The 27,307-nt window shown below is 41.7% G+C and overlaps 1 protein-coding gene across 1 annotated transcript in view; it reads right to left on the bottom strand.

Moving 5' to 3' along the window:
- Positions 1-27,307, bottom strand: part of LOC115093994 (transmembrane protein 182-like) — a 74,819-nt gene that overhangs the window by 25,335 nt on the left and 22,177 nt on the right. Inside the window, exons 2-3 of the mRNA XM_029606552.1 lie at positions 20,666-20,783; positions 13,044-13,142 (exon numbers count right to left, since the gene is read on the bottom strand). Coding sequence (XP_029462412.1) covers positions 13,044-13,142; positions 20,666-20,783 — 217 coding nt within the window. The remainder of the gene's footprint in view (positions 1-13,043; positions 13,143-20,665; positions 20,784-27,307) is intronic.

Raw genomic sequence — 27,307 nt, 5'->3', positions numbered from 1 at the left:
GCTAGATTTCCAGAATAATCACATACAATATGAAAGAAGCTGTCTCCAGATTTTGGTCTTTATGCGTAATTAGAAAGGAGAAATGTGAACAGGAGAAAGAGAGATCAGGAGGAAAAGCAAGGTGGAGGGTTGTTTTTATGTTCTAGTTTGTATGTGAGGGGGAGTTGTTTTGCTTCTTTTTATTTTCTGACATTTTATAATAGAATAAAGAGAGGTACAGGAGTGTGGAAGAGCAGGAGAACCAATTGCGATTTCCTCTAAATTAGCATGGATTTTGCCATTGCCAAACAAGTATTTCTGTCAGAGTCTGAGGCTGCTGAACTGAGTGGGCAGGCTCAGACAATGACACTGCCGGTCCAGGAGCAATTGGAGAGGAAGGAAGTGGAAAAGATGAATGCAGAGAGGGAATTGGTAGTCCCATGCCTGTCACTGCTACTACCTGTGGCATTTAGCCCTGTCCCCAGATGATATCCCCGGACAGAAACCAGAGGAAGTAGCCTGCTGCATAAAGGGGCTGCCTGCCACAGACTGCCTAGTCCATCTTTGTTGTAAGGGAATGAGAAAGAACTGAGGGGAGGGATCAGGTGGCATGAGGGCTTGCTAAGGTGGAAGGTTTTAGTTATTGAATTGTGGTCCTTCCTCCACAGTGAGCATGGGGTGGTTTGGGTATCAGTGTTAGCTTGATAACGTTTCTTGTTATTTGCTGATGTATTTATTTTTTATGGTTGTATGTGTATGTGTTATTATACTTTATTATGTATTGAATTGTTATTGTGCTGTATTAATTTATGTTTTGTATTTTATGACCATGTATTGCAACACATGTTTAGTGGGGAGTTTGCCCATAGAAAGGTTTGACCCAAACCAAAACTAGATTCAATTAGATCATTGATAACAAACAATAGAGCAACACCTATGGGACAAATTTCAATAAGTGAACTAGGTACGAGATAAGTAGACCAAATAGAAGTCATAGGTTAAAGTGATCTTTGATTTTTATTGCTAATAAGAGGGATGCACAACATTGCTTTCATTTTGTTTTGTTTTGTCATATTTCATAGTTTTTCATTTCATTTATTTATTTCAATTGAAAATAGCAAACAAAATTTAAAAGGATAGAAACAAAAATCAAAACATAAAAAAAAGCCCTGTCCCAAAAAAATACCCCATTCCAGAGCCCTCCTCCTGTTTCCTCCACCCACTCACCCCCAGCATCCTCTAACAGAGCTGATATCCTTCATGGGGGAGGAATGATCCCCAATCGCTCATGTTCCACAGGTGCTATGATTAAAAATGGTGCAGATAGATTAAGGTTGGTGCCATTTTAAATTTCTTCCTTAAAAATGGCACTGGCCTGGGCCTAGGCATGTCCAGCACCATTTTGTAAGGAAGAGATTAATAATGGCATTGGCAGGCCATAGGAAGCACCATTTTATAGGACAAAACGATGCCAGACAGACCAAGGCCCATGCCGGTACTGTTTTATATAGAAGAATATAAAATGGCACCAACCTTGATCTGCCGGCACCATTTTTATTTGCACCACTGATGGGGCTGAAACAACCGAGGATCACTTCTGCCTTGTGGGGAGGTGGGGGAATCAGGAGCAGGATTCTGGATTGTTTTTACATTTTTTTGGCTAGATACTTTTTAAAACGAAAGGAACAAAAATAAACAAACTTGTTTTAATGTTTCTTTTCTTTTCAAATGAATGCACATTTCTATTGCTAACTCCTTTAACATAGTAACATAATAATGACAGCAGATAAAGGCCAAATGGTCCATCAAGTCTGCCCAACAAATTGCTTATGGGAGTAACTTCCATTCCATGCAGGTTATTCCCATGCTTCTGTTCTGTTAAGGGTAGGAACTGCTGTTTTGTGCAGGTTACTCCCTGCTTTAGAACATAAGAACATAAGATCTGCCATACTGGGTCAGACCATGGGTCCATCAAACCCAGTATCCTGTTTCCAACAGTGGCCAATCCAAGTCACAAGTAACTGGCAAGTACCTAAACATTAAATAAATCTCAAGCTATTATTTCTTATTGCTAGCAGTTTAGGGAATTTTCCTCTTGGAACTTATCCAAAGCTTTTTTTAAACCCAGTTACACTAATTGCTGTAACCACATCTGCTGGTAATGAATTCCAGAACTTAACTAAGCACTGAATGAAAAAGAATTTTCTTTAATCAGTTTTAAATGAGCCACTTGCTAACTTCATGGAATGCTCCTAGTCCTTCTATTGTTTGAGAGAGTAAATAACTGATTTCCTTAACTTGTTCACGTCCTTTCATTCCCCGCCCCCCCCCTGTCAGTCGTCTCTTCTCTAAACTGAATAGTCCTAACTTCCTTAGCCTTTCCTCATAGGGCAGCCATTCCATGCACCTTTCTCTGCACTTTCTCCAGTGCAATTATATCTTTTTTGAGATGCAGTGACCAGAATTGCACACAGTATTCAAGATGCAGTCTCACAATGTTAAGGGTAGTTATTGCCTATCTGTGCAGGTTACCCACAGTGGATATGTTACAAAATTCATTTCTTCAAGCCTTTAGGGATCCACAGTGTTTGTCCCATGTCCTTTTGAATTCACCTGGAAGGGCATTCCAGGCATTCACCACTCTCTCTCTGAAGAAAAAATTGCTGATGTTGGTTCTGAGTCATCCCTCCTGGAGTTTCATTTCATGACCCAGAGTTCTACTGTTTCATTTCCAACGGAAAATTTTTGAAGTTTGCACATCATTAAAACCTTTCTGGTATCTGAAGGTCTGTATCATTTCTCCCATGCACCTTCTTTCTTCCAGGGTATACATATTCAGATCCTTCAGCCTCTCCTCAAAAGTCTTCCAATGAAAACCCCATACCATTTTGGTCACCCTTCTCTGGACTGCCTCCATTCTGTCTCTAGCCCTTTTGAGATACAATACTCCAGGTGAGGCCTCACCAAGGGCCTGTACAAGGACATCCTCGCCTTCTTTTTCTTACTGGTTATTCTTTTCTTTATTCAGCCCAGCATTCTTCTGGCTTTAGCTATCGCCTTTATACATTGCTTCATCACCTTCATATCGCCAGACACTATCACCAGAAGGCCCCTCTCTTGGTCTGTACATATCAAACTTTCACCACCCATCACATACAGCTCATTTGGATTTCTGCACCCCAGATGCATGACTCTGATCTTCTTAGCATTGAATGCCAGCTTCCAAGTCTTTGACCACTCTTCAAGCTTTCTTAAATCACTTTTATTTCTCTCTACTCCTTCAGGCATGTCCACTCTGTTGCAGATCTTAGTATCATCAGGAAATAAACAAACTTTACCTTGTATCCCTTTCGCAATGTTGATCACAAATATATTGAACAGAACCAGTCCCAAGACCGATGTCTATGGCACTCCACTTAACACGGTTCTCTCTTCAGAGCAGGTTCCATTTACCATTACACACTGTCTCCTATCAGTCTACCAGTTTCAGTTTGTATTCCATGCCACCACCTCGGGCTCACTCCCAAACTTCTGATTTTATTCACAAGCCTCCTATGCAAGCCTATCAAAGGCTTTGCTTAAATTCTCTTATGGTTTCAAAGTGTTTTAGTGGATTCTTGGGTACTGTGGAAGATGACCACACCCTCGGGGAGGAGCCCCGTGGGGAGCCACAGTACTTGGCTAGACTCAGGACGCACAAACACAGAGTTTTGTCTTTTATTGTACAGCTGATGTATACCACCAGAGGTGGCAGTAATGAGGTGATCCAGAGGTAGCAGTCCAGGGACCCTTGGCAGAGGGAACCCGTCTCACCAAGATGGTATAGGGATATCCAGGTGAATGTTTCCCAGCACGGCAGAGCTGTAGATGAGACAGACTGAGAAATAGATTACTCACTAGATGGTAGCTGTAAGGTTGATGATTCCACCAGGCAGAAGTAGATGGTAACAGGCATCGATGCAGGGAGAGCAGGCCCTCGAGGAGCAAGTACCTGACCCCAGTAAGGCACCTGAAAGAAAGCAAAGGGCCCCCGAGGAGCGGGTACTCAGGTTAGAGAATACCCTGAAGGGCAGAGAGAGCTTCCGGCAGCAGCACAGAAGTGGCAGAGTAGCTTAGACCGGACAAATCCAATCCTTGCTAACTCAACGAGCTAGCAAACAAGCATAGGCTAAATACCCGGATGGCGTGATGACACTCGAGGGGGATGCCCCCGAGGTTCCCGCCAGTAGTGGATAAAGACGTGGGTGGCGTGCGTGCGTGCACCCTAGGAGGCCCTTAGGAGAAACATGGCATGAGGTTTTGCCATAGCCATTCTGGGGACACCGGAGAACGCAGCAGCCATCTTCCCAAAGCTAGCAGAGAGAGCAGAGAAAAAGGTGAGGCGCAAGGGTCGAAGCCGTCTGAGACCGACGGATGCAACAAATTCAAGTAGATCACATGGACTGCTCTTCCTCAATCTAATTCACTAGTCACTCAATCAAAAAAAACCTTTTAAATTTGTGTGACAGGACCTTCCCCTGGTGAATTCATGCTGCCTCAGACCCAGCAATCCACCTGATTGTAGATAGTTCACTGCCCTTTCCTTCAGCAGCGTCTCCATTAGTTTTCTCTTTAGTTAACTAAGATACCATTATACACATTATTAAAATAGTCTGGAAAATAGCAACAGTGTTATTGATCGCATGTGATCATGTGACTATAGTTATGCATAATGAATTCTACAATGAAGAAATAATATAGAAATTTGAAACCCTTGCTTATAATAATCAGACAACTGTGTCACTTGTGAACAGTTGTTATTCTTCTGTTAGTAAGAGTTCATAACACACCCTATTATATTTAGATACTTAAACATAGAGCCCCATGGGAATCCCTAAATAGGAATGTGGCCTATTTACAAGGTCATGCAATATACAATAGAGGAATGTACCATCTGTGCCATCTGGTTTATTCCTGTTTGCATATTAGCAAGTGAACCTAGGGTCTGTGTACATTTTTGTTTGGAGTTGAAAGTGTAGGAGCTTTTCCTTTCAGTTCCCCTAAGTTTGCAAAGTGCAGGCCTAAAGTTTTGCTGAGGAGTTTTAATAAGTTAAGAGATTTATTGCCAACTCACAGTCAGTGGTTGGTCACTTATCTGTAATTAATTTTTGAGTTGTTTACTCATTGTGTGTTTTGTGTTGGAAGGAATTTTAGATAGAGTGAAGATTTGAGCTTTTAAGTCATCTGGATGTCCTTCCATCTGAGGATTCATTGCCAATATAGTACTTGTTTGAAGAAGGATTGGCTATCCAGCTGGTACCTTAACCAGGAGGAGAGAAGAGCATCTGAATCACCATATTGGAACTCCCTAAGGTTAAGTTAAGGAGGTACTCACAAGGTGCAACAGAAAAGGAGAGGAGAGAATTGGAGAGTTCAAGAGCAAATAGTGGACCACAGTTATTTCAGGGAAACCCTTAAGGCGATATGACGAGGTGGACAATTCTGGTCCTTGAGGGCCACAAACCGATCTGATTTTTAGGATAATCATAATGAATATGCATGAAATAGATCTGCATACAACAGTGGCATTCAGATCTCTCTCATGAATATCCATTACGGATATCTTGAAAACCTAACCAGTTTGCGACTCCTCAAAACCCGGAGTTACCCACCCCTGGAATAGAAGAACCCTTTTCCAGTTTGCCCAGGACAGCTTCACATTCCATCCAAGGAGAAAAATGGATCCCTGAGGGAGAGATTAAGGAATTACTGATTCACAGATTTACTGCTTTCAGTTACATTATAGCAATTACCTCAGAAAATTGTGTCAAGTAACATATTATTCATGTTGAACTACTACCTCAGTAAAGTTTAACTGGAACAAAATCAGTGTCCAGCTTCTTTATTGGCACTTAGATCACATTATACCAAATATCCAGGGCCTTGGATATGTATCCTTCTCCACAATGGAGGATATGCATTTAGGGAAGGTAAGAAACTAGGACTTAGCCCTGGTATTGTGTGTGTGCCCCTTCCCTCTTGGAAGATCCTGAGGGGTTATATATATATATATATATATATATATATATATACGTAACCCCATCTCAGGTGAAAGGGGACCCCCACAATTTTGCCTCTTACTAGTAGTGTTGTCCTTTAACTATAATGGCCATAATGGTCTCAATAGACCTAATGTGCTAGTGGTGTAGGTGGGAGTGTGTTAGCAAGATTAATATTCCCCAATGGGAGAGTTCTCAGTCTTAACAAACCTCCTGCACCCATATGATGCAGTAGGAGCTGGAGTCTCAGGGAGTAATTTGCAGGGCTTCTGAGAGACTAAAGTTAGGAGAAGTCAATCTGTAGCCTACAGTCTGAGGATGCTCCTCTTTACAGAAGCATAATACTGTGGCCTGTTCCCTCCATAGGGAAGGTCCAAGAGAGTGCCTTCTCCTAACAGAGGAATACTGAAAATCAGAATTATTCCCATTTTGAAGGAGTGGCTGGGGTCCAAGACCTGGGTGCTCAGGCTTTCAAGGAGATATAAGGAAGAAAATGAGATCCTGTCCAGGAAAGGTGGCTGGAGCCAAGTTGGAATACCCAAATCTTTGGCTAGAAGGAAGAATTCTTGTGAGGAGATATCAATGCATATAACTCATCTTGTTCCTGAGAGAGTTATTGACAGGTGTGTGCCAGAAAGGATTGTTTTTAGTTTGAGCTAGCAATGAAAAGGACTGCCCATCTGAGAAATGATCCAAAAGAAGTTTCTGACTGTCAGAAGAATCAGCCGGTAGCTTACCAGAGTGAGAGAAGCTAGAGAGATAAGTTAAACTGCTCTACAGAAAAGATACTTAGGGAGACCTGATGGAGCAGGTTCCTGCCCAAGAAAGGTGACTTGTATGTGTGTGTGCAGCAGAGTGCTGTGAAGAAAACAGGAAAATCATAAGCATTGGCAAGTTATATGCAAAGAATTGATAAGGAAGGCAAAGACAGAATTTGAAAAGAAGCTTGCTGTGATAAATTTGGAGCAAAACGTCTGTGAGGGAGTCATTTGGATCATTAGATGATCACGAGGTAAAAGGGAACTAAGGGAGGATAAGGACATAGCAGAGAGATTAATTCTTTGCTTTGGTCTTTACTGAGAAATATTGTAAGGTAGATACGCATTCCAGAAGTAATATTTAAAGGTGATGATTCAGAGGAACTTAAACAAATCTCAGTAAACCTTGAAGATGTAATAGGACAAATTGACAAACTAAAGAGTAGCAAATCACCTGGACCAGATGGTTTACAACCCAGAATGCTGAAAGAACTGAAAAAATGAAATTGCAGACCTACTATCTGTGAATTATCATTAAAATCATTATATTATCTGAAGATTGGAGAGTTGCCAATGTAACACCAGTTTTTTAAAAAAGGGTTCCAGGAATGATCCAGGAAATTACAGACCAGTGAGCCTGTCATTAGTACTGGGAAAAATGGTTGAATATTAGAGATGTGCTTCATTTTTTTATCTCGGTTCGGGCTACGGGTCGGCCAACCCGTGGAAAACTGTTTTCCATCGAGTTGTTTTTTTTTTTTTCTCAGCAATTTACGCCGAATAAAACCCCCCACCCAACCCTTACAATTTAGTTATTTACAACCCCCCCCCCCCCCACCCTCTGGACCCCCCCAAAAAACTTGCCTAAAATCTATGGTGGTCCAGTAGGGGTCCCAGGAGTGATCTCCCGCTCTCGGGCCGTCGACAGCCAGTAAACAAAATGGCGCCAGTGGCCCTTTGCCCTAACCATGGTGTCATTGGTCGGCCCCTGTCACATGGTAGGAGCAATGGACAGCTGGCACCATCTTAGAAAATGGTACAAGCCATCCATTGCTCCTACCATGTGATAGGGGCCGGCCAATGGCATGGTAGCCCCTATCACATGGTAAGGGCAAAGGGCCACTGGCGCCATTTTGTTTTCTGGCTGTTGACGGCCCGAGAGCGGGAGATCACTCCTGGGACCTCCACTGGACCACCACGGATTTTAGGCAAGTTTTTTGGGGGGATCCGGAGGGTGGGGGGGTTGTAAATAACTACATTTTAAGGGTTGGGTGGTGTGAAGGGGTGTACAGATTCCCTCTTGCACCTCTGGAGAGGGGGTTACTGCCTCCCAGAAGGTGCAGGTCAAAATAGCAAAAAAATCCAAATCTTCAGATATAAAATAGAAAAAACACACTTTCTAACCTCTTCTCTCCAGTCTGTCACCAAGACTGGTGGGGCAGTGCCTCTCCCTTTTTTGCTAAGCTGGGGCCTAACTTTGGAGAGGACACTGAGCACACATCTTTCCTTTTCAAAAGCAAGACTACCCTGCCTCCTGGTCACATGGTGCCACTCCCCCTTATTGCCTAACAGATTGCCTATTCCTACAAGCCTCTGGGAGAGGAGCAGCATCTAAATGGTGTTTGAATATGGACCTCTATGTTTTTATGCTCTTATGAAAGAGACTGAGATTTGATTTTTGGATTTTGCTGTGCTGTATGGTGAACTATAAACTGGACATAGGCTACGAAGGCTACAAGCTCGAAAAGAGCTTTTCAGCAGCAGGAATCTTTTTAATCATTGGTCACTCGGAGATATTTTGTAAGAAGCTTCCGTATTTAGGAGCTGACAGAAAAGTACACTTATCTTATACTGTGTGGTGTGAACCTTCCAGTTCTATTTTTACTGGTAAAGTCCATAAATGTAGTTCTTGCACCAAAATGAAAACCAGCTTGGTAGAAATATCCGACAATGTCCGACACTCGGTGTTTCAGCAACAGAGGTCTAATCCCAGACGCTGACATTTGCACTAGAAATCACCAACATGATCGCCAGATATCCAAGATGGCGCCTGATGATGCAGATGCCCTTATTTGGACTTTCAGCAGGCTGAGCACCTACGTGTACAAATTAAGATGGCACCCGATGACGCAGGTTAGCATATATGGACTTTTGCCACCGAGTCTTCCCACTTTTTGGCGGGCTTTTTTACTTCAAATGTCAGCGTCTGGGATTAGACCTCTGTTGCTGATAGACAGTTTGCAGCGGGGCTACAGATTGTTTGTACAACATCTAGCAAGTGAGTACTGAAGTCTTTTCAGACATACATCACCTTTGCCGATATGTTTGCAGAGTTCACCCCATATACGGATTATTCTTTACAGCACGAAAAAAACGTATGTCACAGTGTCACATAGGCACCACATAAATGTAAGTACATTTCCAAGTACAGACGCCATTTTTTCAAATATTGTATGTGGGTTTACTTTCGTACACGTCTTTGTTTTTGAACTTACAGCCCCCACATCGGCAATAATTGCATCCGACTCCCTGAGGAAGGAGGTTTCTCTGAAACACCGAGTGTCCGACATTGTCGGATATTTCTACCAAGTTGGTTTTCCTTTTGGTGCAAGGACTACATTTATGGACTTTACCAGTAAAAATAGAACTGGAAGGTTCACACCACACAGTATAAGATAAGTGTACTTTTCTGTCAGCTCCTAAATACGGAAGCTTCTTACAAAATATCTCCGAGTGACCAATGATTAAAAAGATTCCTGCTGCTGAAGCTCTTTTCGAGCCTGTAGCCTTCGTAGCCTATGTCCTATAGGCACGATATATGAGGTCACTTGGAAAACCACTACAAAAATCTTAACCCACTACTCATAATCTCAGGATCTTTATATTGTGTATAGTCAGCTGTTTCCTGGGTTCTTAGGATTCTATTTTCTGTTGAACTATAAACTGGTGCAGCAATTATTTTGGACTTTATGCTATCCGCTCATCAGAGCCAGTAAAGTATGTTTATTTGGAACTACAGTTGTGGGGTGCGTGTGGTGACTGGACTGATGAGTGGATAGCCCCACAGAGCAAAAAAAACCTAAGGACCTTGAAAAGAAGAACTCCCCCCATGTGAGACCTATCGGGAGGTCATGGGGCCTGCCATAGGCCATGTCCCTCGTCGTAAACTCTTGTGCCCAGGACTGGAGCTACAAATGTATTTAAATTAACCTTGTGCATGCCAGGAAGGCTAAAATACCAATATCCTCTTTAAAAAAAACAACATATTTTAACGATGAATTAGGTTCAAATTATGTTCAGCAAAAGAATAAATAAAAATGGAAAGGCTCTTAATCGTCGTAAGTGTCCAGAAGTACGCAGGACAGGAGCAACAAAGATCTAAAATTGCCTTCTATTGAAAAATAACACATAAAAAAGGATGTACCTCAGATAATATTCTGGGATGGGAGGATAGTGCAGGGGAGAGAATTATACCTGTCTTTAAATGTGTATCTGGTTTTATTTGTACTGGTTTTAAAAAAACTGAAGTTCAAGTCTTATATCCAAATAATAGGGCTTGTGGGTTTGTCAGTGGGAAACTGTTGCAATTCTTTTTTCTATGAGCAAGGAACAAAGGATGAAATTATAATAAGAACACAAATGGTACAGTATTATCTTGTTCTAGGTGTGGTACATGGCAGGAGGGAAAAAAACACTCTGTCAAGTGCCCCAGTAACAGTAAGAGGTGGTATAGAAGTTAATGTTACATAACTATGCACACAAACTAACATTACACATTGATGTTAACCTTTTATCACTGATATGCAACTTTCAGGCTGATACAGTAAAATCGCTGGAGAGTGCACAGGACACTCTCCTGTGCACGCGATACAGTAAATAAATGTATTTAAATTAGACCCGGAGGTAAAAAGAGGCGCTAGGGACACTAGCGCGTCCCTAACACCTCTTTTCGGACAGGAGCAGCAGCTGTCAGCGGGTTTGACAGCCGACGCTCAATTTTGCCGGCATTGGTTCTCGAGCCCGCTGACTGCCACGGGTTCGGAAACCGGACACCAGCAAAATTGAGCATCCGGTTTTCAACCCGCGAGCCACAGGCCTATTTCAGATTTATTTTTTTTTACTTTTTTAAACTTTTGGGACCTCCGACTTAATATCGCCATGATATTAAGTTGGAGGGTGCACAGAAAAGCAGTTTTTATTGCTTTTCTATGCACTTTCCCGGTGCCCGGAGAAATTAGCGCCTACCTTTGGGTAGGCGCTAATTTCTGAAAGTAAAATGTGTGGCTTGGCTGCACATTTTACTTACTGAATCGCGCGGAAATACCTAATAGGGCCATCAACATGCATTTGCATGTTGCGGGCGCTATTAGGTTCGGGGGGTTGGATGCACGTTTTGGACGCGCTATTACCCCTTACTGAATAAGGGGTAAAGCTAGCGCGTTGAAAACGCACGTCCAAATGCCGGCTAACAGTGCGCTCTGTCGGAGCACTGTACTGTATCGGCCTGTTTGTTTGCCTTGAGAAGTCTATCCCTAGCATAATAAATTATAGCTCTTGGATGCAAAAACTCACCTATTGCATTTAATTTGATATAAAGGAGAGTAGTTGCTGAGTAAGTCCACTTACATGCATGGATAGAACAATCAAACTAAAAATCAAAAAATATATAAGGTGATACATTTTTATTGAACTCAATACATATCCTCACTAGCTTTTAGGAGCGAACGTTCCCTTCCTCATTCTGCTCTGACCTGAGGAAGGGAGTGCTATCTCCCAAAAGCTAGTAAAGAAATGTAAAAAGGTAACACCTTATATACCTGAATGTTATCTGCTTTGAAGAACCTGAAAAGCAGAATATAAATAAAAAAAATATTGCTGTTATTTGTTAACTATTATTTCCATTACTATGATGAGCGATAGAATCATAACCCTTAGAGGCCCAATTAAGCAGCATGACCCAGTGCTACCAGGGGAACATCTCCAGCCCTATCCAAGCTGTTTTGCATTTTATGCCAGGTTCAGAAAGAAATTTCCAACAGAAAGGGGAAAAAAATAAAAACAACCCCAACCTTGCACAGTGCAACAGATTTTACACATGGTGTGAATTTCTTCCAAATAATTTCTCCAGTGCAAACAATCATTTGAAACTCTAAGGGGATCATTAATTAAAATTTTGTGCTAGCGTTCTTCCCATTGAAAATAAATATTACCTTTAATGAATCTGGGGGTGCTTTCCCATCAGAGTAAAACTGGCACCATACTTCAATAAATGAGCTCCAAAGAGCTCTAGTTTCAAAAGTGCTTCTCCCTATATCTACGACAAAACTTGAAATAAAAAAATGAGGCATGAAGCAATTTGCTGACCTTTCCGTAACGTAACAGCGCTGTGGACAGTGCTGTAAGTGCAGTAGCAGTACTTACAGTACTGCGTAGGTGGTTCTTTTCAGTCATTCTCTTGCTCTTAAGTTTTATTGTCTGTACTGCGCCTCCCCTATCACTTCACATGGCAACTAATGCAAAGTTTATGGTGTGTCTTTGCACACAGATGGAGCTTTACCACCAAGCATAAATACTGATGTGGAATGTCTGTCGGCAGCCAGTCCTGGAGGAGCTTGGCAGGTGGAGCAGTTTGTTGTATTTTAAGGGCTGACATACAGGGGCAGGTGACTCCGGTCCTTCTCACAAGAGCTGCTTGGCAAGAGGTTGTAGTACGGGTGTTAATGAAGGTGGTGCAGAAGCTGGCAGTGACCCGCCATTGACACTAGAGCTGCTGCTTTTGTTTGATTTTGGGTTGGTTTTTTTTTATTTAGAGGGGGGTGGTAATGTGAAAATATTCCAAATGTCTAAAATGGCTAGAAGTATTCTCATATTGTGGGAGCAAAACCATATAACAGAGTAAGATATTAAAGGCAAAAGGGCTTCCTTAAAGCCTGCAGTTGCCACCTCTCTTTTTTGGGGGATTTGTACACCGTCTATGAAAGTTACAGCAGTCCATTTTCACGACAGCTGTCACAAGGCACAAGAGTGCTCATAACCCATAGACTGTCATAGTGAGACATACTGTAGTTGCATAAACTGCTGTCCGGCATCACATGACAAAGACTACTGATATTTGATTACCCTTAGCAGGGGAAGAGATTTATTGCAGGCAACCTAGAGCCTAGCACAGGTTCATAAGGAATGAAAATAAGCCACAGAAACAAGCACTTAGCTCAGGCCAACCCTGAACTTAAGAAAAAGGACATTATTGTATACAATAGGAACCAACCTGCTGTTGCATCATAGGAGGGATGTGGATATGGTCCAGTCGCAATTGGCATGGGAAACAAATAGCCATGAATGCAGTGCTTGGGGTGAGCTTGATTGGCTGGAAAGATATTTAAAAATACATAATAAGAATTTGACATTGCAAATCATACAACTTTATTCTAATCCAGGATTGTTAAACCTGAGAACAATCAATGATGTATTGATATTTTTTGCTTATACGATTAATAAAAATGCAATCTAATTCAATTCATAATAATTGCATGAACTAGCTCCAGTTGTCTGAATCCTACTTCACATTTTCCATAGAGTTATGTGGTCAGTCCACCCAAAGCATTTTTATTTCAGTTGGTTGTTTATTTATTTAGAATAGTTAGCGGGCAAAGGTCCTATACAATTAGTATATATACCCAAGAATGGCACATTTAAAACAGAAATTATTGAGAAATGGTGTAATTCTGTTTAACTAATTGTTAGCTAACAGGGTAACAAAGTGATATAATCATAGTACCCCAGATCCTTCTATTTTTAACCATCTACCTCCTTCCATTCAGGCTTCAAATCACAGCTTCCTCCAGAACCATAGACATGCACCTTGAGCCTAGATAGTAGATATCACTCTTGGATAATGGCTGGAGCCATGTCCTTTCTGGTGACCATGTAACCTTATTTTTGGAACATTTTTACCATGGGTAAAAAAATATATATCGAACAACAGAGTATTTCCATGAGCCTGGTAACTCAAGCCAACAAATTTACACACTGCTTGCACAGAATATATTTTTCTAATTTCCTAATGTTTATATTTCACTAGAGCTATTATTGCCCAATTTTATTTGCCCTTTACAATTTCTAACTCTTATTTCTCATCTACATATGCCTGATCTCATGAATGCACAGTTCCAGAAGGCAGACGGTATTTCTTTACAAATCATGCTACAAAATGTAATTGCTCCCTGTGGAATTCATAGCACAAGAAAACTGGATCACCATACTGTAAGTGCCTTAATTTCAAACAAGACTTGCCATAAACACTAAATGAAAGAAGCCCTTTTGAAATGAAGACCCAATAAGTTTAGCAGATAATTTCTAAGCAAATTTCATTCATTAGAAAATTGATATCAGGACCACTACTAATCAAAACCATTTTACTCATCAAAAACAGCTTGCATATCTGCAACCACAATCTAATTCTGAATGGAGTAAAACAATTGCTCAACAATTCTTGTGAGAGCAGGAAGGCACTACAGGCCCCATATATATGTGATGCATGCAAAGAAAGCAATGGCTTTATACTTACCATTGCATACAGCAAGATCAGTGTTTTACCTCACTTTAATTGCCCCTAATTGTCCTTACAAAATAGTCAATTTGAAGGAAAAAAACGAGTTTCATTGATTAGTTTCTACTGGTTTGAGAAGTGAGATATGCAATGAACCTGCAGTGAATGAAATTTCACAGCATGGCCATGTGATTTTTTTTCTGCCCAATCACAGCATTCTATAGTTTTAAAAGCATGATATTTTGGCTCGCCATAATATATAAAGCATTTACAGACTATGTTTCATTCTTTCAGCTTTGATATCAATGATCATCTTTAACAACAATCCTTTTACAATCAATTCAACCATTCAAACCCAAACAAGAAAAAACAGTAACTACAACTGGCATCAACCTTAAGTATTACAATTTCAGAAATTTAATATGAAGCCCTCCTTTAAGATGAATTAATACTATTTTTGTTACTTTCCTTTTTTACATCTTTCCCGTCTCCCCCTCTTTCACCCCACCATCCCCCTCTACCTATCATTTCACTATTGTTATTGTTTTCTTCTTTTGCAACTATGTATAATTTATCTGATTGTTGTTTTGATTCTGTAAACCGTTGTGATGTCTAAACCGAATGACGGTATATAAAAACGAATAAATAAGTAAATAAGTAAGTAAATAAATAAATATAAACCAGTTGCTCTAAATACCTGTATGAATTATTAGTGCATAGGAATTAAGATTTAAGGAAAGATGGTGGTGTATACACAGCCCTGGATTTGTCAATAGGCACCCATTGTGTCTGTGCCTAGGGCGGCAAACATTTAGGGGCAGCAGGCTGGCTAAGATTTGCTGCCTTTCAGCTGTGCTGAATCTCATTCAGCAGAAAACAGACCTCTGCTACCCTGTAACAGTCCCTTCCAGGAGGTGAGGGGTGAAAGCACTAAACGTGTCGGGGGCATAAAACTCCTAAACCAGTCCTTGTGTGTATATACGGTATATGGTTTTAAAATGTCATTAAACTTCCTGGAGCCGGGAACGTGAGAAAAATAAAGATATTCCTGATCTGTGCAAAATCTGCCTTGCGTCGTCTTATAAACTCTACCTGAGGCAAGCTCTTGCACCCAGGGCTGAAACACATGTCGGCACTGAGTGAGATTGTGAGAGCCCTGGCTCCACTTCTGAAACCATTACCATTTATTTTTATTTTTTAAGTGTGTATACACTGGATATCACCTTTGTAGACATATAAGTTGATATTTAGAAGCAGTGTTCTTACCTATTTGTTAATCTGAATTGATTTGTGGAATTTTGTTGGTCCTTTATATTCTTTTTTTAATTTGTAGTGTGGGATGTATAGGACAGAGCACAAATGTCACACTTTTAATGTAAACCTGGAAATGTCGTTCAAGGAATAAGACCCTCTTTGCTATACATGTATTTTCTCAGTAAAAGCTCAGGACAATTTTAAATAAATTGCCTTCCATATATTATAATCCTTTTTTTTAATTATAAGTTATATAACACCAGTATAAATGGCAAAGAGGGGTTAAATCAAAAGCTGAAAACGTTATTATGAATTCAGTTCATATTTATAAGCAGGATCCCTTTAATGTGTCTGAGCTCAATAGCACAGACAAAAATGAGGTTATGTTTAAAATGAGAGTCTCAAGATGAGGAACACACCTAGTAAATTTATGTAAGGAATTTGCAGAGCCTATAGATTCTTAAAGTGCCAAAACATTACTCCTTCACTCTTCTGTTAGTCTACTGCTAGGTACCATGTAAAAGAAAAGAACCCAACCAGTGTCCCTACTGCAATGAGAAATGTCCTTGTGTGTGCCAGCATTAACAATGCTATCTTTGAAAATTCTTTTTCTTCCAATTATCTTAACTGATTATAAACTTGGCAAGGTTTACAATTAATAAACAAGTAATGTGGAAGGATAGGAATATTATAAATGTCCATACGGTTCATCAAGTGTTCATAACAGCTTTATTCAAAAAGATTAGGAAGGTGTCAGCATACAGCCCACAAATTCTTGTAGACAGGTGAAAGGTCCCCTTCCTAATCTTTTTGAATACTTTGATGGCTGGATACTATGCCCACTATTGCTGCCTTAAGGTTTACAATTAAACAGCTTATAGAGGGGTAAATATTCAAAGCTGGTCACGTAAGTAACTTTGCCAGTTTGAACTAACCCTATACATATGCACTTAGCTGGTTAAGTCTACCCGGCTACATTTAGACCTGCTCTATGGGGCATCTACATTTATAGTAATACTTATGTGGCTAATTCCAAATATCAGTAATTAGCCGTATAAATTATATAGCTAACTCGCTTTGCCCCCGAGCTGCCCAGTACACGCCTACATTTTCTACGTGTAACTTTTAGCTATTATAAGGGATTTATATTCCTAAACGGTAGCCACTGAGCAAAAGCACATATTCAGCAGCTGCTACTTAACCACATAAGTCCCGCTTATCTGGCTAAATAGCACTGAACGTGCTTTGAATATCGGGCCCAGAATGTCTAGAGGGTCAATGATTGGAGTTGTAGGGGACAATGATACAGATGAGGATGGATTATTTATGGCAGGCTTCTTGAGCCACCTGAGAGTTCAAACTTTTAAATACTAACAAAGCACAGTAGCAGGATAATTTTGAGTTAGTGAAGAACACAGTATCTATGCCCAATTCATAAGTAATGTGTCATTTTGTTTCACCATGTGGTGGCAATGAGGCATGTCACAAGTAGAACAGAGGCAATGGGGAATCTCTCATCCTAGCTGTAGCACATGTTTGAGGCAAAGTACTCTGTAAAGCCTTGGTTTGGCCATGTGCAAGAAAATATAAAGGGCATTTAGCTTCAGTCTTCCAACATACATTCCTCTTCATACTAACATGATGACATTGTCCATGCCATATTCTACTAAGTAGAGGCAAAAAGACATGCTGTAACTCCTTTTTGGCCCAAGAAGTTTCCTCTTGCTTCTTTTGGCATTCCAGCTCAATCAGAATTGGTTTCTGCTGAACTACAGTGTCATCAGATTTCATTTGCATATAAAACGGGGAGTTTTCCCCCATTTTATATTCCCTCTCAAATCAGTCCAGCCATCACAGTGATAGTCCTTGGCCAGTGGTAACATGGGGGCTGATATTCAAAACCAGCTGAGCTCCAAAATTTAGGCTTCTAATTATAGCGGAATGGTGAGCTGCGGTGAAAAAAGGGGCGGGGGACGAAAGCATGCAGCCAGCCACACACTATTGCCCCCATAGCACCACGGCAAAAGGTGGTGCCATTTCCCACGCTACTGCCAGCAATAATGTCCAAAACATTATCGCCCACAGAGGTACCGCCACCTCATCAGCCTTAACCCCACCCAAACTCCTCTCTAACTCCACCTCTTCCCCTAATTTGAAATGTACCGCTGTGATGCGCCCATTATCACATGCAATAATGCCCTAACACACGCAGTAACAGCCCATTGCCTTTTAAAGAATGACCCTGTAAATTAGGTCCCTAAGGGGGTCATTCATCAAAATGTGATGTGGCCTTATCGCACCATTAGGACGTTATCACACGCGATAACGCCCTACCACACATGATAACTACCGCATTGCAGCGGTAAGATTTAAATTAGGGATAGGGGTAGTTTTAGGGCGGGGAAAAATTTTTTCCAGTAGCGCTGCGGGTGAAAATGCAGTGCCTTGAAGCAACCAGCTGCACACTATCACCTCCCACCCCTTTCTTTATGCAAGTCATCGTTCAGCTCTAATGATCGTGGAATGATGAATCTCCCAGTAAGTCAGCCATATTTAAGAACATAAGAACATAAGAACATGCCATACTGGGTCAGACCAAGGGTCCATCAAGCCCAGCATCCTGTTTCCAACAGTGGCCAATCCAGGCCATAAGAACCTGGTAAGTACCCAAAAACTAAGTCTATTCCATGTTACCATTGCTAATGGCAGTGGCTATTTTCTAAGTCAACTTAATTAATAGCAGGTAATGGAGCTCACCTAGAAGAGCTTATCTGATCCTTTTTTAAACACAGCTATACTAACTGCACTAACCACATCCTCTGGCAACAAATTCCAGAGTTTAATTGTGCGTTGAGTGAAGAAGAACTTTCTCCGATTAGTTTTAAATGTGCCACATGCTAACTTCATGGAGTGCCCCTAGTCTTTCTATTATCCGAAAGACTAAATAACCGATTCACATCTACCCGTTCTAGACCTCTCATGATTTTAAACACCTCTATCATATCCCCCCTCAGTCGTCTCTTCTCCAAGCTGAAAAGTCCTAACCTCTTTAGTCTTTCCTCAAAGGGGAGCTGTTCCATTCCCCTTATCATTTTGGTCGCCCTTCTCTGTACCTTCTCCATCGCAATTATATCTTTTTTGAGATGCGGCTAGTAAGAATTGTACACAGTATTCAAGGTGGGGTCTCACCATGGAGCGATACAGAGGCATTATGACATTTTACGTTTTATTCACCATTCCCTTCCTAATAATTCCCAACATTCTGTTTGCTTTTTTGACTGCCGCAGCACACTGAACCGATGATTTCAATGTGACACCTAGATCTCTTTCTTGGGTGGTAGCACCTAATATGGAACCTAACATTGTTTAACTATAGCATGGGTTATTTTTCCCTATATGCGTCACCATGCACTTATCCACATTAAATTTCATCTGCCATTTTGATGCCCAATTTTCCAGTCTCACAAGGTCTTCCTGCAATTTATCACAATCTGCTTGTGATTTAATTACTCTGAACAATTTTGTATCATCTGCAAATTTGATTACCTCACTCGTCATATTTCTTTCCAGATCATTTATAACTATATTGAAAAGTAAGGGTCCCAATACAGATCCCCGAGGCACTCCACTGCCCACTCCCTTCCACTGAGAAAATTGTCCATTTAATCCTACTCTCTGTTTCCTGTCTTTTAGCCAGTTTGTAATCCATGAAAGGACATCGCCACCTATACCATGACTTTTTACTTTTCCTAGAAGGCTCTCATGAGGAATTTTATCAAACACCTTCTGAAAATCCAAGTATACTACATCTACCGGTTCACCTTTATCCACATATTTAGGTACCTAAGTTTTCAACTGAAAATTCACATAAGTTTATGATCCTGAATGTTAGGCCCCTAAATCTAGGACTGCTATTTATTTACCTAGATTTAGGCTCCTAAATTTAGGACTGCTATTTGTTTGCCTAGATTTAGGGTCCTAAATTAGATGCCTAGTTCTAAAAATCAGTGCTAAGCTCCTTACTGTGTTTCCCTGCCCTAACTCTATCCCTGTACCACCCACTATTTAGGGTCCTAAATTTAGGTCCCTAATGAAACTAGGACCCTAAATTTAGGCAATCAGCTCTAGTAAATTTTCAAAAGGGCCTAATTAGGAACCTAAATCCAAATGTTAGGAGCCTAAACCCTTTGAAAATTGACCCCATGGCTCTTATCTGGAACCCAGCTATTGTGGACCCTATGCCTGGCCACTAGGTGTCAGTGTTGAGCAATGACTGAGGCTCCTTCCCACACTGTCTCCACAGCATCTCCTGCCCTGACTGGCCTGGGGAGCAGAATACAGTAACTCTTCATGTCTTCCTTGGTTGCCATCCATATTTCACATTTTCACAATAATTTATAATCGAATCTCACATAAACATATAGAAAGATCAACAGAATCGTCTCATATATGTTTTATTTACTAACATTTTTCTTCTCTGTTGTGTCTATAATAAAAATTCTTAATGAATAGTACTAGAATGTTATATATGTTAACATTTAAGAAATGGTAAATTATACTGTTTGTGTTTTCCTCTCCTGTGTTCTACTGTGCTTTAGAAATCTTTGCACATTTGTACATAATAATTATAAATGTAAAGCTTTTGAAACTAGAATATTTCCCAGCTGCACAGTTGTAGGATGGAAATCTTGGCTTCTGTATTTGAATGGCTCTGTGAATTAACAATAACTTAATATAGATCCAGCACGGTGGCTCAGTGTCATGCACTTCTATGCAGGGGACCTGTATTCCATTTCTGGACAGGAATCTGCTCCCCAGGAAGCCCTGGGGTGTGTTGGGGGAGCGGATTTCCAGTCATAGCTTAACAGCAATATATATAGAGAACAGAATGAGGATCCATGTTACTGCATTCTGGAGAGAACTGAGGACTATGGCCCCTAGCTAAGGAGAATTTAAAAACAGAGGGGTTAAAAAACATCTGGGTAATCGTAAATGAAGGGTTTTGGGCAGGAAGCCCAAAGGAGCAGGAGGAAACGGCTTTGGTAATCCCTGATAAATATACGATAAAAAGTATTGTTAGCACTCACTAAACCAGAAGTTCCATATCGTTTCCTGGTAGTCCTCTCCAACGAACCAACACCTCCAAAAGAAACCTTCATGGTGAAAAGTAGGGACATCATTCCCAGAATCTTTCAGAAGCTCAGTCTACAATATGAAAGAATTTTAAAACCATCAGTTATGATTCTGCATACAAATAAGATTCATCTACCACTGCTTTGACAACTTTATCGTGTCTAAAATATTAATGAAATGTCATCAAAGTCACAACAATAACATAAAGGCAAATGCCAGTCACTGATAAGTAAACAGTACCCTAATCTGTCTTGATTAAAAATCTGTTGTAGGCCATGAAAGAACTTTGCAAAAAATGTCAAAGCAGTTTTATTTAAAAAATTGGATTATAGAGGGAAGCCACTTGTTTGTTCAGTTATTGATGCAAGGAGTTGCAGACCTGATCACTAGTAAATTTCATGTATTAGGGCAGTGGTTTAAACCCATTTCTTGAGAAACAACCAGTCCGTCTGGATTTCAGGATATCCAAAATGAATATACATGAGACCTATGTGCAAGTATGGCCTCACTGTATTCAAATTTACCTCATGCATATTCATTGTGCATATCCTGAAAATGTGACTGGCTGGGTTGATGTATTAGGGAACAAAACTAGAGAGCCCAAATATATCTATAATTGGTTTACTTGGGTATTTATGAGGATTAAATATTACTACTATTTTTACATATTTCTGTAGCCCTACCAAGGGCCCAATATTCAGCACCACTTACACAGATAAGTCTGTACTTATCCAGCTAAGAGGTGGTGTTTAAATATTCAGCTGCGTTACGTATCATCTACTTAGCTAGATAACTATTTAGCCCTATCAATGCTATAGAAATGACACTTAGAATTAGTAGTAGTGTTTAATCATTATAAATACCCAAGTCAACCAATTATATATATATTTCGGTTCTCTAGTTTCTCTTAGCCAGAAAAGTCTAAATATCGTCACTTATTCAGCTAAGTTGGCCACATAAGTAGCCACACCCAATAATGCCCCTATCCCTCCCACAACTTAACTGGATAACTATTTATCTCATTAAAAGGTTATCTGGCTAAGTGGAGGGAGGGATGAGAGCAAGGCCACTTATCTGGTAACTTACAGGGTCATTTATAATTTAAATAGAACAATGCATACTAATATGCAAATTTCACATTAGTTATGCAGTTATCACAAATGCCATTGAGAGAGAGACCAATATGTAACTTTACTATTTATACCACTGTAAGAAATGGCACTTTTAACTTGGGATTGGTTTGGGGTGGGGCAGGTTTGGGGGGGTGGCAGTTTTACATTCACAGTCAGAGGTACAAACAGCAAAGTTGACATCACTGAAGATATTCTGTCATTTGGAGGGAAGAAAGGTAAAAGAAGAATTAATTTGTACAATATACTCTCTACCTAGCTTGATTGCAGCTAGGTCGAGAGTGCATTGTACAAATCAACTCCTCTTTTACCTTTCTTTGCTCCAAATGACAGAATATCTTCAGTGATGTCAACTTTGCTGTTTGTACCTCTGACTGTGTATGTAAAACTGACCCCCCCCCAAACCTATCCTATCCCCAAACTCCACCCCAAATTAAATAGAAAGTTACATATTGGTCTCTGTCTCTTTCTCTCTCTCTCTCTCTCTCATATTAGTGCTGGTACGATAAATTTACCGCAGCTTGCAGAAATTACCTGTGCGATACAGGAGCAGGGAAATTATCCTAACCACGCCCCCTTTTATTGCAGGTGCTATATTTGCTATATTTATAGCTTTTTGATGAATCTAGGCCTCTGCTGGATAAATGACGATATTCAGATAAGTTAGCTAGATAAGTTAGACCTGCTATTGAGCGGGTCTAAAATTAGCTGGATAAACTTATTAGGCTAACTCAAAGTTATCTGAGTATATAGTGGTGCAGCTGCGCCGCTGAATATCTCAGTTAAGTTAACAGCTAAGTTAGCCATACAACTTTTGAATATCTACCTCTAAATGTATACAGTGCTGTGAAGATTCACGTGAGATATAGTTCCCTGCTCCATGGAGTTTACATTCCAGTCAAGACACACAGACAAGACAAACAAGAGACTTCAGGAAAATTATTTATTACAGAAACATGGTTGACATCAACAAAATTAGGAGCAGGCTTTAAGATTTAAAAGAACCTCAAAAGGATGGGGTTTTAAGTGGGATTTGAATATGGTCAGAGCGAAAGCATGTCTCACCAACTCAGGAAGCAATTCCAGGCATATGGTGCAGTAAGATGGAAAGTGCAGACAGGAGCTGACAGTTAAGGAGAAGGGCACAGGTAGAGAGAAGGCAGATAAGAGAGGAGAGTTAATAAGGAGCTACAGAGGGAATGGATTTGTAGGTGAGTAGAAAAAGCTTAAACTGTATGCAGAAGTGGATGGGGATTAAATATAGAAACTTGAGAACAGGAGTCACATGCTCAGTGTCCCCGGTTATCTGTGGCAGATTTTTCATGATTCTGTGGCAAGAGTTAGCAAATTCTGTGGCAGATTTTCAAACTTTTGCAGCAATTGTGTCAAAATTATGTGCATAATTTTGCAATGGTTTTATTAATGTTGATTTCTTACATCTGTCCTGTTTTAATAATCTTATAATGTTGTTTGTTATGCTTATCCTGATTTTTTTAACATTTTGTGTATTTATTGTAGTCTGTTTATGCTATGTATTGACATGGGCGGAACATAACAACTTTGAAGTAAATAAATAATAAAGATTCACATCTGTCAATGCAAAAAAGACAATTTTTTTATTGAAAATTTTACAAATTGTTCTTAAATAATGTTTAAATTATAAACAAATACAAAACTGACTATCAGATAAAGGCATAAGTTGCAAACTTTCATTTGTGAAATGTCACCTTAAATTGAAATACAGTACAGCCATCCTTCTAATATTTTCTTGAGAATATCCCTGTCTTTTTGAGTAAATGGGCTTCTGTATCCTGAAAATGCCTTCAACATCAGCTGTTAATGTCATGTTAATTACCCAGAAAGATATAGTAACATAGTAAATGTCAGCAGAAAAAGACCCAAGTGATCCATCCAATCTGCCTAGTAAGCTTTTGGGGGTTTTTTCAGGGTAGAGGCTGCCACTCCATGCAATCACTCCCATACCTTCTGCTATAGGACGTAACTTCCACTGCATGCAGGTTATGTTACGATCAGTGGTCTGCAGGCTAACCCCACAGATCATAGCTCTCACCTCCGGCCCGGAGCCAGGCGAGTGTGCCACATCCCGACGCGATGGGGGTCGTCCTCTGATGCCTGCCACCAGCCGCAGCGCGGTGAGATCTTCACTTTCAGCCTCAAGCCTGGGGTGCTTTCCAATGTTGTGGAGGCCCCTCCCTCTGCCTGTGCGGCAGACTACCTTGTTGCCGGATTTCCCCAATGCTGGACCGGGTCCCTGTCTGGAGATGCGGCATGCTGGAGCACCTGGCCTGCGTCCGATGCTGCTCAGGCCCTCCTAGGGGCACATGCACGCACTGACAGCATCCCTTTCAAAGTGACTGTGGCAGGAAACCCCAGAGACGCCTGGAGATGATGTCACCCTCTAGCGCTTATAAGAAGCCATGTCAGCCACAGTTCCCTACCTTGGCAATAGGTCAACTCCTTTGGAGCGGTGGTTTCTTTTCTACATATTCCTGATCTTGGTTCCTGGTTCCTGATTGTGTTCTTGAGTTCTGTGTTTTGTTCCTGGTTCCTGCGTGGCTGTTTGGTTGAATTCCTGTCTTCTTCGTGTTCATCCTTCATCCCCTTTTGTCTTCAGCATCTTCTCCTTGCTCGTATGGCTCCTCATCCTCCTGCTCCTTCTTCATTCCTTGTCTCCTTGGATGGACCTTTGGCTTTGACCATAATGCTGCTAGCTTTCCACCTGCCCCTGACCACAGCCTGAATTTCAACGCTGAGTGAACTTTATCTGCCCCGACCATAGCCTGAACTGGACCTTGTTCGCCTGCTGCCTGCCCTGACCCCTGCTAGATGCTGACTTTGTTCTTCTTCTCTGTGCTGGCCTGCACCTCTTGTCTCGACGGATCTTCAACCTCACAGAGGCCCGCGCCTAAGTCCAACCGGCCCCGGCACATGAGGGCTCAAGCTAAGGGGAATGAGGGCTGGTAGTGGTGAAGCTCCAGTTGGGCCTCTGCTTCAGCCAGCACCACCTGCCGACGGAGGGGACCTGCAGGACTCTTCCTTGCAGGTTGCACCAACTCCCCCTCAGCTCAAGGGTTCACTGCCGCAACAGGTTAACCCCCCACCCCCACCCCACCGTGCTTGCTAAATTTCTTGTGCCGTTCAAAAACATTTTTTTGGAACTTATCTTATTAATTGCTTCATGCCATGTTTCGATGCTCAGCACCTGCCTCAGGGGCTGGAGAATTGGTTATAGTGTTTTTCTTCATTCATCGATCGCTAGCGCTTCTCTTCATTCATCAACCAATTCTCCAGCCCCTGAGGCAGATGCTGATTGTCAAAACACAGCCAGTGTCAGGCGGGCATGAGCCATGTTTTAAGAAAAGAAGTTGTTGCTTGAAATTATGACTGCATGAAGCACTTAATAAGATAAGTTTAAAAAAAATTTTTTTGACTGCCACATGAAAGTTAGCAAGCTCACACACAGGTCAATACAGTAAAGTGCGGCCGCGGTTACCCCGCTCCTAACCCGCTTTCTACCCACTTTTCGTCAGCGTTAGCCCTTCCTGCGATACACAATCCCCTTTAACCTACTCTTACTACTGTGACAGGGTAACCCCTTCCGCCCGCGGCATGTATATTATATGTAAATGATCGAATTAGCTATTCCCTCCCATACAGTAACGCGCGCCCCGACTATCGCTTTTTTACCCTGCCGTTTTGCCGCGCGTTTAATCTGCTAACTTACCGCCTACCCTTACCCCAAAATGAACAGTCCTATCCAAAAAATTCAATCAAACAACAAAAGGACACTGTGTATCAATTTTAGTGCTGTGACACAATGTAAAACATAAAGGGGCGGATTTTAAGAGCCCTGCTCGCCTAAATCCGCCCAAATCCGGGCGGATTTAGGCGAGCAGGGCCCTGCGCGCCGGTAGGCCTATGTTCAATAGGCCTACCGGCGCGCGCAGACCCCGGGACTCGCGTAAGTCCCGGGGTTTGGCGAGGGGGGCGTGTTGGGGGCGGGCCCGAGCCGCGCGGCGTTTAGGGGGCGTGTCGGCAGCGTTTTGGGGGCGGGCCCGGGGGCGTGGTTACGGCCCGGGGCGGTCCGGGAGCATGGCCGCGCCCTCCGGACCCGCCCCCAGGTCGCGTCCCGGCACGCTAGTGGCCCGCTGGCGCGCGGGGATGTACGCCTCCAGGAGGGAGGCGTAAATCCCCCGACAAAGGTAAGGAGGGGGTTTATACAGGGCCGGGCGGGTGGGTTAGGTAGAGGAAGGGAGGGGAAGGTGAGGGGAGGGCGTTAGAGGATTCCCTCCGAGGCCGCTCCGATTTCGGAGCGGCCTCGGAGGGAACGGGGGTAGGCTGCGCGGCTCGGCGTGCGCCGGCTATACAGAATCGATAGCCTTGAGCGCGCCAATCCAGGATTTTAGCGGCTACGCGCGTATCTACTAAAATCCCGCGTACTTTTGCTTGCGCCTGATGCGCCAGCAAAAGTACGCCTATTCGCGCGGTCTGAAAATCTACCCCAAAATTTTGATAGTGTAGAAACCGCATCAGCAAGCCTGATAATGGCAGTAAGGCAAACTGCCGTCCAGTCTAATCGTCACTTGCGGTGTTGTTCTTATTGGTCAAAATTGCATTGCATTGCATTGTTAAAGAAATGATTCAAAATGTATAAATAGTCCATCTGTTCCCATGAGTATACATCTAAAATAAGACCCAACAGTGGCCGGTGTTTCGCGACTAAACAGTCACTTCTTCAGGAGTATATTTTTTAGAACAGATGCTGCAATTCAAACAAAAGAATATATACTTAATGGCAACCTTCTGAATTATAAAAGATAGTACTTATCTTTCAAAGTCACAGCAAAACCAACCTTCATCCCGGACTTGAGCGTCTCAATTGTTTCTACTGTAAACGGGACAGAGACCACCCTGAACTGGTTGGCCCTTTAAATAGCCCGCGTCTTTTTTAGAGCGTAATGATGTATGACGCATCTAAATAGCTACTGAAGCAGGAAAAAAGCGTCTCGTTGCCATGGAAATGATGTGATCAGCTTTACAGAAAAACCTGCAATTCTAATGCTGAGTTTAGTCCATCAGGATCTACCATCCCTAAACGGTGGTTCCAGGGTTGCTCTGCTTGCAATAGACGGGAGTTAAAATCGCCTCCTCTCCAGTTGGGAGACAATTGTTCAAGAACACATACCCTTAAGTCGTCAAATGTGTGCGTGCATTGGATACAATGAGATGTCAATGGAGCCGTGAGGTGGCCCATGGATATACATGATCGGTGTTCTATGAGGCAGGTTTTAAGTGCCCACTTGGTTTTTCCAATGTACCAAAGATTGCATGGGCATTGAATTAGATATATAACCCCTGTGGACCTGCAATTGGTGAATTTTCTCAAAATAAAAGTGAAGTCATGCCTGGAAAAATATAAGGGTGAAGCATGAATCATTACATGAC

The sequence above is a fragment of the Rhinatrema bivittatum genome, chromosome 6 (genome assembly GCF_901001135.1).
Source record: "Rhinatrema bivittatum chromosome 6, aRhiBiv1.1, whole genome shotgun sequence".
Lineage (NCBI taxonomy): Eukaryota > Metazoa > Chordata > Amphibia > Gymnophiona > Rhinatrematidae > Rhinatrema > Rhinatrema bivittatum.
Note: the sequence above shows the minus strand (reverse complement) of the source record. Positions and strands in the feature narration are given on the sequence as shown.